Below are 16,611 nucleotides of genomic sequence, written 5' to 3'. Positions count from 1 at the left end.
GTGGGAACTACAAGTAAATATGGCGTTGAATTTTTTAATTTCTTCTTTTAAAAATTTTATCTTTTGAAATTTTAATAAAATTTTGAGGGGCCATTTGTGATATTTTCCATTTTATGCCCAAAGCATAGACAGCGCAACCACCTAAGAACCGCTTGTTTGTATGCTTTCATTGCTTTGCCCTATATTGAAAATTAAAGAATTGGATGGGCTATATTGAAAATTTGATATGCATTCAAGGGCCATTTATGATATAACATCATTTTTCATCATTTATGATTTTACAAAATGGCCCTTGAATGTATATAAAATTTTCAATATAGTCCATCCAATTTAAAATTATGTTTTTTGTATTTTTTTATTATTAGTAAAAAATACCAATATGAAAACCATTATGTAAGTTTAAAAGTAACATATAAGTTCCAATATAAATGTGTAAATACAATTTCTTTAATTAGTAATTTTTAAATTCCCATATTTTAGAAGTAATTGAATTTCAATTTTTTTAATTTTTTAAATTCTTATAATAATTTTTAATTTAATTTTTTAGAGTTTTTTAGTTTAGTAAATAACATACTATTTTAAAATAAAATTTATAAAAGAAGGGACCATATCAAAATTTTGATAAATTTTAAAGTGGATAGACTATATTGAAATTTTGATAAACTTTTAGAGACTATTTTGATATTACTCCATTTATATTTGAGCATTTAATCTTCCTTTGCTCAAAGTGGAAGACGGTTTTTCTCGAAGCCCCGAGAGGTGAATTTAGCATCCAGACCATAGCCTTGAAATTATTGTTAATTAATGGCAACAAATGAGGAGCATGAAGCTAAGTCGATTCCTCCATGGCCAAACTGACGTTCAACTCTTGAAAGAGAATGTACCCATTGTTACTTATGATAATATCAAGCTTTACATTGATGGGATTTCTAATGAGGAGCCATTAAATATCCTTCTCCTTGAACTCGGCATTGAATTTTATCAATGGTTTGAATTTCTTGAATCTGTTCTCCAGGTGTTTGGTTTTTTGCCTGAACCATCCTTTCATATGCAGTAGTGGAACAAAGTAGGAAACATTTGAAGTTGAACCCAATTTTTATAGGAAACATTTGAAGTTGAACCCAATTTTTATCTTTCTTTATTCAAAGGATAATTATCAATTTATCTTCGACTTTTCCCAATCTTTTTCCCTCCTCAATCAACACTTATCAGATAATCTTTAACTGCAAAACTATAGAATTTTGGTTTTTCAGAACTATCTTTGAACCCCTTTCTTTTACCTATATATAAAAATTTTATTCTAAAACCATTATCTGTTCATATCAATATGAAATCTCAGAAATCTCTCTGTTTTTTCTTGGTTTTGTTTGCCCGTCTTATATCTTTCTCTTATGCTCACAAAAACTTTCATGTTGGTGGCAGTGATGGATGGGTTTTGAAGCCAAAGGAGATGTACAATGATTGGGCTAGTAGACAAAAGTTCCATGTTAATGACACTCTTGGTAACTGTTCTCATTGCTTTGAATCATTCATTTTGGCCTTTTACGTTTTCTTTTTCATGATCGTTCTTATGATTCAATTGTTTGTTGGGCAGTTTTCAAGTATGAGAAAGGATTAGACTCGGTTTTGTTAGTACACAAATATGATTTCTTCAAGTGCAACATGGAAAATCCTTTAAAGAAAATGATTAGTGGGAGTTCTGAGTTTCGGTTTCCTCAATCGGGTGCCTTCTTTTTCATCAGTGGGAAAGATGGTCATTGTCAAAAGGGTCAGAAATTGATTACTGTTGTTATGGCTGAGAGAAATAGAGCCCCATTTGCTCATCCACCAAAACCAGAACCTCTGATCTCACCTCATGGTCTGGCTGTAGAAGCTCCCGAAGCATCATTTTTGTGGCCAGCGCAGTCACCTGAGCATCATGGCCCTCTTTTTGAACCTCTTGAAACATCAATTCTAGAGCTGAAACACCATTTGAGGAGTCATGGTCCTGTTCTAGAATCTCTTAAAGCATCGTCTCCAGGGCCAGCATACTCTCCCAAGCATCATACCACTGTTGTAGAACCTCCCATTGCATCACCTCCCGAGCTAGGTCACTCTCCCGAGCATCCTGGCCATATTGCAGAACCACCTAAAGCCTTATCTCTGGTGCCTGTGCACTCTCCCAAGAATCATGAAGCATCATCTCCAGAGCCAGCGCACTCTCCCGAGCATCATAGCCATGTTGCAGAATCACCTGAAGCCTCATCTCTGGTGCCCGCACACTCTCCCAAGAATCATCACCCTGTTGGAGAAACTCCTGAAGTATCATCTCCGGGACCAGCATACTCACCCAGGCATCATGGCCCTGTTTTTGAACCCCCTGAAACATCAATTCTAGAGCCAGAACACTCTCTCAATCATCACGGCCCTGTTCCAGAATATCTCAAGGCATCATCTCCGGGGCCAGCATACTCACTCAAACATCATAGCCATGTTGCAGAATCACCTAAAGCCTCATCTCTGGTGCCTGCACACTCTCCCAAGAATGATCACCCTGTTGGAGAAACTCCTGAAGCATCATCTCCAGGACCAGCATACTCACCCAAGCATCATGGCCCTGTTTCTGAACTCCCTCAAACATCAATTCTAGAGCCAGAACACTCTCTCAAGCATCATGGCCCCGTTCTAGAATCTCTCAAAGCATCATCTCCGGGGCCAGCATACTCACCCAAACATCATAGCCCTGTTGTGGAACCCCCCGAAGCCTCATGTCCAGAGCAAGCACAGTCTCCCGATCATCATGGCACTATTGCAGAACCTCCCAAAGCCTCATCACCAGAGCCAGCCCCCTCTCCCAAGCACCATGGCCCTGTTGCAGAACCAGCCAAAGCCTCATCTCCATGGCCAGCACACTCACCCAAGTATCATGGCTCCATTGTAGAGGCCCCAGAAACATCGAATCTAGAGACAAAAAATTCTCCCAAGCACTATGGACCTGTTCTAGAACCTCTGAAAGTATCATCTCTTGGGCCAGCCCACTCTCCCGAGCATCATGGCCCTGTTGCAGAACCAGCCAAAGCCTCATCTCAGGGGCCAGCACACTCACCCAAGCATCATGGCTCTGTTGTAAAACCACCAGAAATATCAATTCCAGAGACAAAAAATTCTCTCAAGCACGATGGACCTCTTCTAGAACCTCTTAAAGCATCATCTCTAGGACCAGCACACTGTCCTGAGCATCATATTTCCGTTGAAGAACCTCCCAAAGCATTATCTGCAGAGCCAGCATACTCTCCCGAGCATCATGACCCTGTTGCAGAGCCTGCCAAAGCCCCATCCCCAGTGCCAGCTCACTCTTCCAAGCTCAATGATCATGTTCCAAAACCACCCAAAGCATCATCTCTTGGATTAGCATACTCACCCAAGCATCATGGCCCTGTCGTACAACCACCTGAAACCTCAAATCTAGAGCCAAATTTCTCTCCAGAGCATCATGGCCCTGTAGCAGTAATGCCCAAAGCATCATCTCCAGAGCCAGCACACTCTTCCGAGCATTACATTCATGACCCTGTTGGAAAACCGCCCAAAGCATCATCTCCGGGGCCAGCTTTGGCTCCCATAGCTTCATCCGTTGTTGTCCAATCTCCTAAAGAATCATTTCCATTACCAGCAACACACTCTCCCATGCCTCATCTCCCTGTTGCAAATCCTCCTCAAGTATCATCTCCAAAACCTGAAACAGCACCATCACCCACTTCAAGGGCACATCTCCCTATTGGATATCCTCCCAAAGCAGAATCACCATCACTAGGATTATCTCCAAGACCCCAAACACCATCTTCAACATCACCCAAAGCTTCAACTCCGTCCCATTCTCATGGAGCTTCTTCGGCAACAACACCAGCCACAACTTCAACTCCACTAGCTCAGCCACCAGCCACTTCACCTTCTCCAGCTGGTTCTCAATCACCAATAGCCGCTTCTGCCAATGTGTTGTTGTCAGCTTCAACACCTTCCAGGTCATTTGGCAATGCAACTTCTTCAAGCCTTTTGCTATTAGTTGCCAGTATCTTATTGGGTGTGCTACCCGGTAGCTTTTGGGGTGGCTTTTAGGAATGTTGATTGATTTAATTGAGGTTTAGAGATAGTTACTATTATTTCATTTTTTTTAGATTAATTACACTATTCTTTTATTAATTTATAATGTTTTAGTGATCGTATTTGTGGTTGAGCTTTGCATGTGCTAAATTTGCTTCACAATAAAAATTTTATTTTCTTTTAAACATATGATCAACTTATTGTTTAGGGTATTTAGATAACTAATCTTTCAAAATTGTCAAAGGAAATTATTCAATATTAGCTACTATTTTTTTAATAATAATCACTCAAAATTTAATAATAAAGCTCTGAAAAATAATCAATTCAATCAAAGTGCATGTATTTTTACTTTAACTTGGATTGAAATATAAATGCGGGTCGAACATGAGTATATGTTAATATTTATATCTCAAATATAAACAATAACACAAATATTTTTGAAAAAAATTAAAAATTTGAAACAAGGTGATAAATATCTTTGTAAAGTGAAATATTTATCTACTAACAAATCATGGGTTTACATGATTTTTAACCTTTTATGGTTAAATCTCTTTTATCTTTTTTCCTTTCTCAAAAAGATCAGATCAGTACTTTCTAATATTTTTGACTATTTTATTTACCGCAATTAATGTTGCGGACACTTAGAGTCATATTTGTAAATTTTGAATTGATTTGATAAATATAACTGGTTAAGTCAAAAAATAATTGATTCGATTGTCTAACTACGTAATATTGAATAATAAAAATTATTGCTAAAAAAATTAAGAGGAATTTTTAAAAAATTAAAAAATATGAAAAATAAGAAAATTTAGAAAAGAAAATATATTTAGAAAATTTATTAAACACACTTAAATAATCATAATGACACAAACATCATTTTTACATTATAAATTCAATTAAAAATTTTAAGACTTTAATTAACTTTAATTTAGTTTTTCTTTTCTCATTTTCTATTTGGGTTGGATTCAGTGTTGGCCGGTTGATTTAGAAAATAGGCTTGGGTTTAAGGCCAAGAAATTTAGGCAAAAAAAATTAGTTAAACTAATTTTCTTTTTAATCAATTCCTAATTTCAATTCAATTACGGTTTAAAACAGTTCATGAATCAATTGATTTAATCATTTTTGTTGATCAGAATATTGGTCAATTCTAGGTTTTATCCATCTAATCAAATGGTCCAATCCTATTTAAACAATTATGATATTTATTTTTAGCTTTTACAAATATATATATTCATTTTTAAAGTTTTATACAATTATTATTAGTTTATATTTTTATTAATTAGATAATTAAACATTTCAATTCAACAAAAAAAAAACTGAGATTGATAAATCATATCACTAATTAATTTTAATTAACTTGTTTAGTTTAATGACTAATTAATTTGTTTTTCACTTTTGAATTGCAATTATTTAATTATAATTACTAATAATTCGAAGGAATTAATTTTAATTTCTAAATTTTCTTTTGTATATTGTAAGAAAACACATTCATTGCGGATAGTAATACATGCAATATATTTCTCTAACTCATCGTTTTCACTTTTCCTATTATCGATTCAAAGGCAAACCATCTAGGTTATATCGAGCTAGCAAAGGGATCGATTTGACATATATAATTAGGGCTCAAATAATTTATAATTAAATTTTGACTCTTCGTATTTTAATTACAATATTATTTAGTCATGGAGACATTCCACAAAAGTACCATGACTGAGTTCTCTTCATTATATACCATTACAAAAGCTACTTATCAAGTGCTCATCCAATGATCTTATCATATGTGTGTTACCTTCATAGAACATCCTTAATATCTTTGGAATAAAATTTGTGCTCCCAATATAATCTGATTTATCTCATGGTAACAATTACATATTCCTCCAAGAAAAAGTCAATTACTGATACATAATAGTTAAATCACTCATCTTAAGACAAATGACTCAAGACCACGTTACTTTTCCATGTATTATGTAATGCCAATGAGAAGATATCATTTTTCCTTTATTACGCTATGAAGTCTACTATTGTAAGTGAAGCTATGTCATGCAGAAGTCATATGCCCAATGTACCAACTTTCGATTCTATTACCAATTGAGTCTAGGATTTTAATACATCAAAATATACAAATCACATAGACATAATTCGTCGCTTATTCAAGATTGAGATAAAAGTGAATAAAATCATAAATGGATTTACGATTTATTCTACTTAGATCTTATCCAATGTATTGTCAACCCTAGATAGTCACAACTGGGACTTTATCTTCTGATAGACATACACTCCGATACCTAAGACAAGGTATCTCTCTAATTGGATTTGATAGATGGAATAAGAATCTCTTAACCATCTTGCTCAAATTCGATTAATCTACGAGTCATTTTAGATTATCTACTAATACAAATTGTCTTCTTGCATTATGATTCAGCCACATAATACAACTTCGTATTAGTTAAATGTTAGATGATCAATGAGCTAGTATTTTCTTTCATTTTGCTTTGCATGCAAAAACCATTGAGGACATGAAACAAGAGATATTAATGATAATGATGAAATTTTTATTAAAGTAATTTGTTTGAAAAATTACAAGTACATTATGATATTACTACATTGATTTCCCAACAGTAAGGAGACCCTAGAAGCCACCATGTTTAAATGAAGGAAATCATCTAGAGATACATTCATTGCCTCCCATTGAAGGGAGGAACTCACCTTGGCATGCCTAGAATGTTGGCTTTGCTTGTAGTTATCTTATTCTCCCATCAAACCACTTTCCAAGACGTTGTTATGCGTTTTGTTCTAGTAAGAACATTTGAGGAGATTCGACGTAGCGTATGTTTCCTCTATGTGCCTTGGTTTCTTCATGTGTCTTATTTGTCTCTTCTTTACTTATTGTTGGCAGAGCATTCTCCCTTTGTCTTAAGAAGAAAATGGACCAAGCTACTTTGGGCTTTCTTCCTACAAGGCTCATGCATCTTTTAGTGTTTAGGTTGTATATAAAAGTTGGGAGAGAGTTCTCATATCCTTTGCTTTTGGTGCATAGAGGAGGTATTTATGGAGAGAGGTCGGTTGGGCATGGGTTCTAGCTATCAAGCACTCTACTCCATAGGTACAGAGGGGAGAGTGGTAGATAGTGAATATTCTCTTCAAACAAGGCCTTGCAAATGTAGGGAAATTGAATTGGATAAATATCTTTTCTTGTTTACTTTTTTGCACTTTACATTTCTTGTGCCTAAAGTAATTGAAACTAGTCTTAGCACTACTTAGATTTTTCTTTCAAATATCAATTTGGACCCAACAACCTGTACCACCCAGATCCACATCTAAGCCAAGAAGGAGACCCTCTCCTATCTCAAGTCTCCATCGGTTGATTGGCATGGGACCACCACCATATGACCTCCCCATCTGGGTGAGAATCTTGAGCGTTCAGATCTCCACAACGATTAAAGAGGGAGAAAGCTCTCGAGTTTTTTAGAGGCCTATGGCGGCTGACAGCATGGTCGTATGGTAGTCAGTTTCCACACCGACTCACCACCCCTATCTATACTTACTTCACCAGCCATCGACCAACTTTTTGGTTTGAAGAGGCTTGTTTCGTTAAGAATAATAAGATTGTTTCCATGAGTTGGGCATTTTTTACAGCACATCATGTTGTTGACTTGTGGTCTTCGAGTACTGTGGTGACTTGATTTTATCTGTCTTTAGTGACTTAGTTTATCGAGTTTTGTAACTCAGTTTTGGCTGAGATTCCACTACAATTGTCGTTTCAAGTTCAAAGATGCTTCCACTACCATGGTGGCAACGATCTAAACAGAGACTTCACGCATCAAGGTTCTGGTCACCTTGATGGCTGAGTATGCCGACGAAACTTGCAGAAGTCTATTCTGGCTCCCAATTATCGACAAAGAAGCCTGATTCAAGTAATGGTGGCTTGTTTTTCTCTTAATATAGTGGTAAGTGTTACTAGCCTTTCTGGACTCCTGTATGAACTGGGTTGGGTTTATGACCTTGATGGCTTTTATATTGTATGAGACATTTAATTCATATATTTGTATTTTTTAGGAAATATATTAAATAGTAAGAAAAATGAGAAAGAGAGTAATTTCAAAACATTAAATAGGTCAACTAACATCTAATACGGCTTTGAATGGCATACGTTTCCACAAGCATTCAGTTTCAACTTTGAAAATATAAAGCAATAAATGGTTGTCTGTTAACGACTAATGAGGTAGTTGAATCGCATGCATGCACTTACTATATATATATGCACACACATAGAGAGATGTGTATAGTATAACTACAATAACTTTTATATGTTAATTCATTTCAAATTTTCATTTATTTCTATTATTAAAAACTGACGTGGTTAACAAAATCATCAGATAGTTAAAATTGATGTACCACGCGTACCTCATGTCGACGTACATATATCAAATTTTAACAGTAGAAATGAATGAACTGTTAAGAAAAAGACAAATCTACTATTTAATCTAATGTACAAGGATTAATTTACTCATTTTTTAAGTAAATAGGAGTAAAATGTAAACTTGATCACTTGGTATTATTACGAAGTCGTTCAAAGATGATCACCTCAATAAATAGCTACTCACTTGAACAAATAGATTAAGTCTCTCACTCCAAAAGAACATCTCTTAATTCGATAATGTAGATCAATTAAATAATCACCTCAAATCATTCTATTAGATCTTCTATTTAATTTTTTTATCTTATTTTCTTAATTATATAACTCGAACAAAAAATATAAAATAATACATATTAGAGTATCAAACTTGAATAATAAAACCGAAATATTTCAAACTTAAAATTATCTAACTTCAAATATCTTACTATCAATCAAAATTGTAAAACTTAAATAAGAAGCCTAGCTTTTGTGAACCAAGTGGAACAAAACAGGTAACCAACAACTATCCCCCATTTGCATCTCAAACTGGTAGAACAAAAGATGGAACTGGTTGGCAGCTCTTTGTCTGCTGCAAAAACTGTTGGGAATTCAGACCAATGACAATGTACTTCTTTTAAACACCTTCACATTTTCTCTGCTCCCTTTTTTTGTTCTTTTTTGAACTTCATTTTCAATCATAATCACACCAAAAGTCTTACATTTCCACTTTAGCCTACTTTCTATGTTCCCTTTTTATAATAATAATAATAAAACCCTCTTGATAAACTGAAGTATTTAAAGACAACAAAAAGACACGAAAAAAAAAAGAAATATAGAAGAAAATGCATGGAAGTTCAACACATGTGGGTCATTTATTTCTTTATCTTCACTGTTCCTCACCAACCTTTCCTACCAATGATACCTAAAAGCAAATTTTTATTAAAGAAGAAACGGTTTTTTTTTTCCACTTTGGTTTATAAATGTAAAGCTTTGCCGACTTCAGTTACTTACATTTTTGCCGACTTCAATCACTTATATTTTAGTTATTTATTTTTACTGACTCAATCATAGACATGTCAAATTGGGAATATTTCAATTCGATTGAATGGGATAACAGTTTTTCATTCTTAATCTGTAAAATAATAATTTCAATCAAATCACACATTTTGTTTAAAAGATTGGTGATATAACTAGGAAGACGTTTCAAATACCATACATTAGTTACTGGACATGCCAGGCTTATATATCCTATTTGATATCTTCATAATTGAGAATCAATAAATTCAGCTCTGCATTGTTCACAAAATTTAGGGTCTTCCTTTTGATTTCCAATTACTCGATAATTTCCACAAGCGCAAATTCCACTTTTTATAAGTCCAAAAAATCATTCAAGACTCAATTCCATTAGGAAAACCAATTTAATGTCTTTTTGTATTTAAAATAAATTAAATTATTTGATATTTTGATATTTTTATTTAAAAACCCAATAAAAATATGCATATGATGAGATTTGAACACATGCCAATTGAGTTAGCAAAACCTTAAATTTACCGTTGAACCAAATTTTTATTTTGATATTTTTATACATATCTTAACTTGATGTATTCATGTGTTTAAATTTTGTTTTACTTACAATTTAATCTAATATTTTTGTTTTAATATCGTATATATTTTATATGTTATTATTAATTAGTTTCAAATCTTATATTTTATTATTTATTGTATGTTATTTTTAAATATAAATCTAGTTCTAAATACATGATTCCTACAAGCATATGTGTGTGATAAATTTGACAATTAACTGACACTTACATGACTAATAGTAGTAACAATAAGTGGACATGTGACATGACTCATGGATAAATATACTGACATGGCATACCAAATCATTTATATTTAAAAAACTAAAAAATATTTTAAAAATATTAAAAATATTAATAATTGTAACTTTTTATTAAAAATAATAATTTTATAAGGAATAAAAAATATAAAAAGGATTAATAATTAGAAAGAAATTTAAAAAAATAATAATTAAAAAATTATCAAATAGATAATTTCTTTTTTTTTTTGAATTTGTGTACTCAAACAATGTTGCTGTTAACTATTTCACTCCACCACCTAACATCATTGGTCAAAAACAATTTCGCCCAATCAGAACTTAACAATCACCGGCCAGCTGTTATTTTTAATATTTAATTTTGTTTTATAAAAAAAGTGGGAAAAATAAAAATAATGGTTAATTAAAAATATTAGTATTAATATTTATTAAAAATAATATTAAAAAAATAAAAGAACATTTCCCTCCTCCACCCTTCCTCCCCCCCACCGTCCCTCCACCCGCCCACTCCGACCCTCTTCCTCTCCATTTTAAACATCAGCTATTGACTTATTGATCCTCCGCAGGACTTTCGAGGTGTCGGTCGTATAATGTTTACTCTAAATTCTCATAAAAATTCATTTATATTTAACTAGTTTCTCTCTTTTACCAGCCATAAAGTTGGTTCGCAGTTTGCAGTAAGTTTAGTTATATTGATGATTAAAGTTGGACCTTTTACCCAAGAACAATAAATATTATACTGTTTGTATTACCAAAAAAAATTCAGTAAATGGAGAGGGAGAGCGGTGCTGGGGGAGGGAGCCGAAAGGGGGAGAAGAGATAGGGGTGGGGAAGCGAAATATTTTTTTATTTTTTAAATATTATTTTTAATTAATATTAACAATTTTTTATAAAATATTAAAAATAACAATCGAACAAGGTTTGAAATTAATAATTATAACTAATACGTAATATGTATAAAATTAAAATAAAAAAATTTTTAACTTGTGAGTAGAGTTGTCTATGGACTGCTTGAAAAATTAGGGAATTTGAGTAAAAATATAGGTCTGAAAATGGGATTAGACAAAAAATGAAACCCGTTTAGCAAATGGGTCGAGCCTTGGGTTTGTTGTTGTTTTTCCATGTTTTGTTGTTGTTTTCCTACTGTTTTGCTATCATTTTATTATTAAGTTACTATTATTTTGTTGTTAAGATTTGGATGTGTATAATACTTGTCTTATTGTTAATTTTGCTACTATTTTAAAATTATTTACTTGTTAAATTACACTTATCTTTGTGTTATTCAAGTTGAAGACTTTTTAAATTTATTTTTAATTTGTTAAGAAACATTTATTTTAATATTTTTAGTATATTTTGTATATTATATTTTTAATTTTTTTATATAAAAAAATAATACAGGTGGGCTGAACCTAAATTTTAACATATTAATCTGAGTTGGGCTAAGAAAAAAATTTAGGCTTATTTTATGGGCTCAAACTTATCAATCAGGCCTAAAATTTTGTTAGGCTATGCAACTATACTTGTGAGTAAAAAAAATTTAAAATAGATAAATATTAACAATATTAAATGAACTCCGGTGAGAGAAAATATTTTATGTTAAAAGTTATTTTTTTAAAGTTTATTTAAGAATTATTATTTGTGTAGTGATAAAAATTTTATTTATAAATCCATTAAACATAAGTTTAATCCCTAGATATATTAATTTTAGTCCTTCTATTCAAAAACTATATAAAATAAATCTAGACAAATAATTGTTGACATTTAAATATATTTAAACATCATTTTATCCATGTACATTTTAAATATGTATTTTTCAATAAATTTTAATTAATTTTTTAAAAATTTAAAAATTTTAAACATATATTAACGTGTCATGCAAATCAATATATTTATCCACTTGACATGCCACTTGCCAGCTTTTCGTTGCTTTTATCAATTACATTAGTATACCTTAACTGTCACGCCAGACGGTATTCATTAATAAAAGGGTTTAATTGTTTTTTTTTTATAATTCAATTTAATTTTCTTTGATTGAATTTTTTTTTAATTTTTTACTCTTAATGGCTTTCACTTAATCCAATTTAATAGATTTTCTTTTGAGGATATTATCAATTAAATCAATAGGGTAGAGGCGCTAAATCTCTATATTCCAATATAAATTTTAAATGTGAAACAAAAATAGGGAAAGTGTAAAGAATAGAGGGATGGAGAGCATAATTAAACAAAAGAAAACTGCCCAAAATTTCTGGGTGTGAAAATGTAGCAAAAATTTTCAGTAAATTGGACTCAAATGGAAATATCATTCTTAAAACCTATGAGGATAAATTATTAAATGCAGCCAAAAGTCCTCATGGTGAAAGGTGAACAAAACTTCCTCACTTTTTTCTTAAAATATTGAAAAGTCTTTCCTTTCTGTTTTGCTGTCCAAATTAATTCAATTATCAAAGAAAGAAATCAACATTCTTACAACTACTTTAAGGGCTGCTATCAAAGAAAAACTTTAATGGCTGTACTAATTTTAGGGACTTAAAAGTAAAAAAAGATATTTATTAGACTCAAACAGGTACTTATCTGAAACCCTTTTAGCAGAAATGTTAGGACAATCAAAATATGGCATGCAAAGGAAAAGAAATATCATCACAAACCACAAAAAAATAAAGGGAAATTGATATAATCCAAGAAACTTGGTTTACCATAGATCAGATCATACAACTGAAGAAAGATGTTTTACCTTGTGTTTTTTCTTCTTCAATTTTAGCCAAAACCCATCGTCACAAATCACTCAAAAATTACAAAAAGCAATTCATTAAGAAGGACCTGAAACTCTTGGTGATGTGAGTGGAAACAATGGCAAAAGCTGAGGCTCGGTGTCTCTAGGAGTCGACATAGGTGATGGGTGCAAATAAAAGCCTTTCTCAGCTATAGCTTTCTCTTCTTCTGATGAATTCCCTAAAGAAGGTGAAGACTTGTTGAAAGGATCTTCATTTAATGGTGTAACTGGGCTAAGTGTTAGCTTTGGGAAGTCAAGCAAGCTTGGGGACAGCATCTCTGCACTCCTGGAAGGCACAAAGGTGTTGATCATCATGAGGCTGTTCTTGAGGTTACTGTTTCTCCTCTCATAAAGTTTGAAACTTTGTTTTCTGGGAGAGTTTGTTTTGATGGGAGGTATAGGGAAAGATGATTTTGAAAGCAATGGTGGTGGTGGATCTTGTTGTTGTTTGGGTGGTGATGGGGCTTTTGAGGAAGCTTGTTTAGCAGTTTCTGAGGAACCAGTGAGCATTTGGACAACTTGTTTGAAAGTTGTTGTGTCAGCTTGGACAAAGGTTGTTGGGTAAGGGTTGGTTTCAGATCTGGTGGGGTGTGGCGTTAATGGTGGGGTGTGAATTTGAGCAGCCCCATTGTTGTTGTGGAGTGGGGAGTTTAAAGGAGACGATGGGAAGTTGATGTGTTCTTGAAATGATCTTGTTGTTGAACTTGAAATCTCCATTAATGGATGATCTCTTTAGCAGTTTCTTCAAACCCTCAAAAGAGAAAACAGAAAGGGGGGTTAGTGTGGTATGGAAGAGAAAGAAGAGATGAGGAGTGAAATACAAGGATTAAGTCATAAAGTACTAAAAGGTTGCTTCTTTGTTTTGTTTTCTTGTGTTGTGGCATCAAGTAAGGATTAGAGTTAGTCGTTGGGTAAATAACTGCCGCACACATACTATGATTTGATCCCAACCCACTCAACTTAACTGTCCATCGTCAATAAATCAAATGTTGGCTTTAATTTATAAGCTTAATCAATTAATTAATCTAAAATTGTTATTTTAACGTGATTGAATTGATAATCAAAATATATTTAGAATTAGACCGATTTAGTATATGTATTGTGTTGTCAATATAAGAGGACGCGAGTTAGAGTGTATTAAGATTAAAATCTATTTATGAGTTAAAGGCTATGAGTAATCTTAAGCATTGTAATAAAAAGAACAAATACGATAACCTATAATAATTTAATTTATGTTGGGATGATTTTTAAAAATGATAAAAAGGTTATTGGTTGAGGATTGGAATTTCCTTTGGCCATTAGCATGTATGCCACCTATGGCACTTTCACCATCAACAATTTTAAATTTAAAAGCAACTTAAAATATGCAACATATTTTAAGTTATCTTTATTTTTATAAAATAGCTTTTTTGAAAAAAATATTTTTAGAAAGTAGATTAATTTTTTAAAAAAAGTTGATTTTTTTAGTGTTTGAATGATTTTTTGTAAACTATTTTCTCATTGTTCAAAATTTTTTAAAAAATAATTTTTTAAACTTAATTTCAATAAAACAAATACAACATAAATTATATTTATTAGAAAATATTATAGAAGCATTTTTCTTTTGACAATCAATTTTTTTTATAGGAAGATAATATTTTATAATAAATAATATCTTATACGTACTTAATAATAATTAATATCTAATTAGTTGGAAGTGATATATGAAATTATGAAGAATTTAAATAAATATTCATATTTATATTATTAAAATATTTATATTTTAAATTATAAAATATTAATAAATTGTAATATACTTATGATAAAAATAACAATATAGTTTTTTCAATAAATTATTAAGAATATTACTTAAATTTTAAAAATACTATTAATGTTAAAAGTTATTATTAAAATATAAATTTACTATTAGATAATTATATTAAAATTTATTAAATGATTAAAAATAAATATGCATATTCAATAATATTAAAAATTATAATATTTTAGATTAATAGTTAATGTTTTAAATATTTTTTAAAAATTAAAAATAAGATTTTATTATTAATATAATAATATAAATAGAGGCGAATCTAGGGGGCTGGCAGGGCTCGGCCCCTCTAAAATGGAAAAATGCTATTTAGGCCCTTTAATTTTTTTTAAATTTTAAATTAGTAAAGGTAAAATTACACTTTGATCCCCCAAATTATAAAAATTTGATTTAATCAGTTAAAAATAATAAATATATAAACTATAAAAAATTAAAATTTCATCTAGGCCCCCCTAAAAAATTATTCTGGCTTCGCCCCTGAATATAAATTGAGTTACTTATAAAGAATTGTTTTTGAAAAATGACTTATTCCTTAAAAAAAAAAGAGGAAAGTCGTTTTTATTTTTTATTCACTAGTAAGTTCACTAAATTAAATTTTACAAGACAAACACAAAAAATGAAGAAAATATTTTCAATAAAACAAAAACACCTTTAATAGATAGAGTGTAACTCTTCCATTAGATTTTTATGTTGGTTGAAAATGTGAAAGCTCATGAACTCATCATCCATACTTTTCCAACACAGTGTTTCCAACATGAAAAATAGCAGGAAAATAGTTGATAGTACATTATTTCATGGTGAATTACAACGAATAAAACAAATAAGAACGGCTAGTGTGGCAATTTCTTTGTTGTTGTTGTAAAGCATTAAACTTTATTGTGAAGCATTATGTAGAATAAACTATGTATGTGAAGTTGTCTCTTCTCTCTCGACTTTGAATGCATCGAAAGAAAAGGGATGAAGGTCAAATTAATAAATTTAAATCATTTATAGTCTATATCTTTATATAATAAATTTTAAATTTAATTATTTAAGTAATTTGAGTTAGTTAGATTGGTATTAATATTGTTGTTACTATAGAATGACGTGAGTTCAAGTGCGTTAGAGCGTATTATCCTTCTATTTAAAGGTTGAGAAAGTACACGTGAAACATGAAACATGGTTCATGCGTATACATGAAACTTTAGTTTTTGATTTAATTGTACACATTTAAATAAATGAATTCATACATTCATTTTTATATTAGATTAATATAATTGTTTGTGCATGCGACATATTAATATAAATTATGCTAATTCGATAATGTTGTTAGTGATTTGTTAAAATTGAATCAAATTAAAATTTCATATATAAAATCGCACAAAGTCAAAGCTCACGTATGGCCTTACACGTTACATCAAAGTTCATGTATATGTTTGATATTTATTCCTATTAATTATTATCATATTTATATATAAATTATATTTATTTAATTAAAAAAACTTGGATTTTTATCATTTTTAATTTATCTATTTACCTTCAATGATTTTATAGAATTATAAATTTATTAATTAATAATACATTATATTATTTTTTAAGTAGAACTTTTAAAAGATATGACCGAATTAATTACACATTAATATACTATCATATTAATTAATATTTAATTAATGTTATTTTTATTATCTCATAATAATACCAATAAATTATTATTCTAATATCTATTTAATAATATAATTAATAAT

General features: G+C 30.9%; 2 protein-coding genes across 3 annotated transcripts; one reads left to right on the top strand and one right to left on the bottom strand.

The window, feature by feature from the left end:
• Window positions 1–729: 729 nt before the first annotated feature.
• Window positions 730–4,255, top strand: LOC107948665 (proline-rich extensin-like protein EPR1). Of its 2 annotated transcripts, none has more exons than XM_016883288.2 (3): window positions 730–987; window positions 1,423–1,502; window positions 1,595–4,255. In XM_016883288.2, the coding sequence occupies exons 1-3, from the start codon at window positions 815–817 to the stop codon at window positions 4,090–4,092; spliced, it is 2,751 nt and encodes a 916-aa protein (XP_016738777.1). In that variant the 5' UTR covers window positions 730–814; the 3' UTR covers window positions 4,093–4,255. The 2 variants fall into 2 exon arrangements, with proteins under 2 accessions (XP_016738777.1, XP_016738779.1); XM_016883290.2 differs by having other exon boundaries at window positions 881–1,015.
• Window positions 4,256–12,981: 8,726 nt separating this feature from the next.
• On the bottom strand, window positions 12,982–14,051 carry LOC107948667 (VQ motif-containing protein 4). The gene has a single exon (XM_041110823.1). The coding sequence runs from the start codon at window positions 13,795–13,797 to the stop codon at window positions 13,117–13,119; it is 681 nt and encodes a 226-aa protein (XP_040966757.1). The 5' UTR covers window positions 13,798–14,051; the 3' UTR covers window positions 12,982–13,116.
• Between the last annotated feature and the right edge of the window lie 2,560 nt (window positions 14,052–16,611).

Source organism: Gossypium hirsutum, chromosome A04 (genome assembly GCF_007990345.1).
Source record: "Gossypium hirsutum isolate 1008001.06 chromosome A04, Gossypium_hirsutum_v2.1, whole genome shotgun sequence".
In the NCBI taxonomy this organism is placed as follows: domain Eukaryota; kingdom Viridiplantae; phylum Streptophyta; class Magnoliopsida; order Malvales; family Malvaceae; genus Gossypium; species Gossypium hirsutum.
This window is presented reverse-complemented; position numbering and strand designations above follow the sequence as displayed.

Bases quoted from the DNA above. Each gene is read 5' to 3' on its own strand.
- LOC107948665 (XM_016883288.2), top strand. From the start codon at position 815: ATGAGGAGCATGAAGCTAAGTCGATTCCTCCATGGCCAAACTGACGTT. The intron at 988-1,422 runs GTTTGAATTTCT...TGTTGGTGGCAG, and splicing joins GGCATTGAATTTTATCAATG to TGATGGATGGGTTTTGAAGC. The intron at 1,503-1,594 runs GTAACTGTTCTC...TTTGTTGGGCAG, and splicing joins CCATGTTAATGACACTCTTG to TTTTCAAGTATGAGAAAGGA.
- LOC107948667 (XM_041110823.1), bottom strand. From the start codon at position 13,797: ATGGAGATTTCAAGTTCAACAACAAGATCATTTCAAGAACACATCAAC.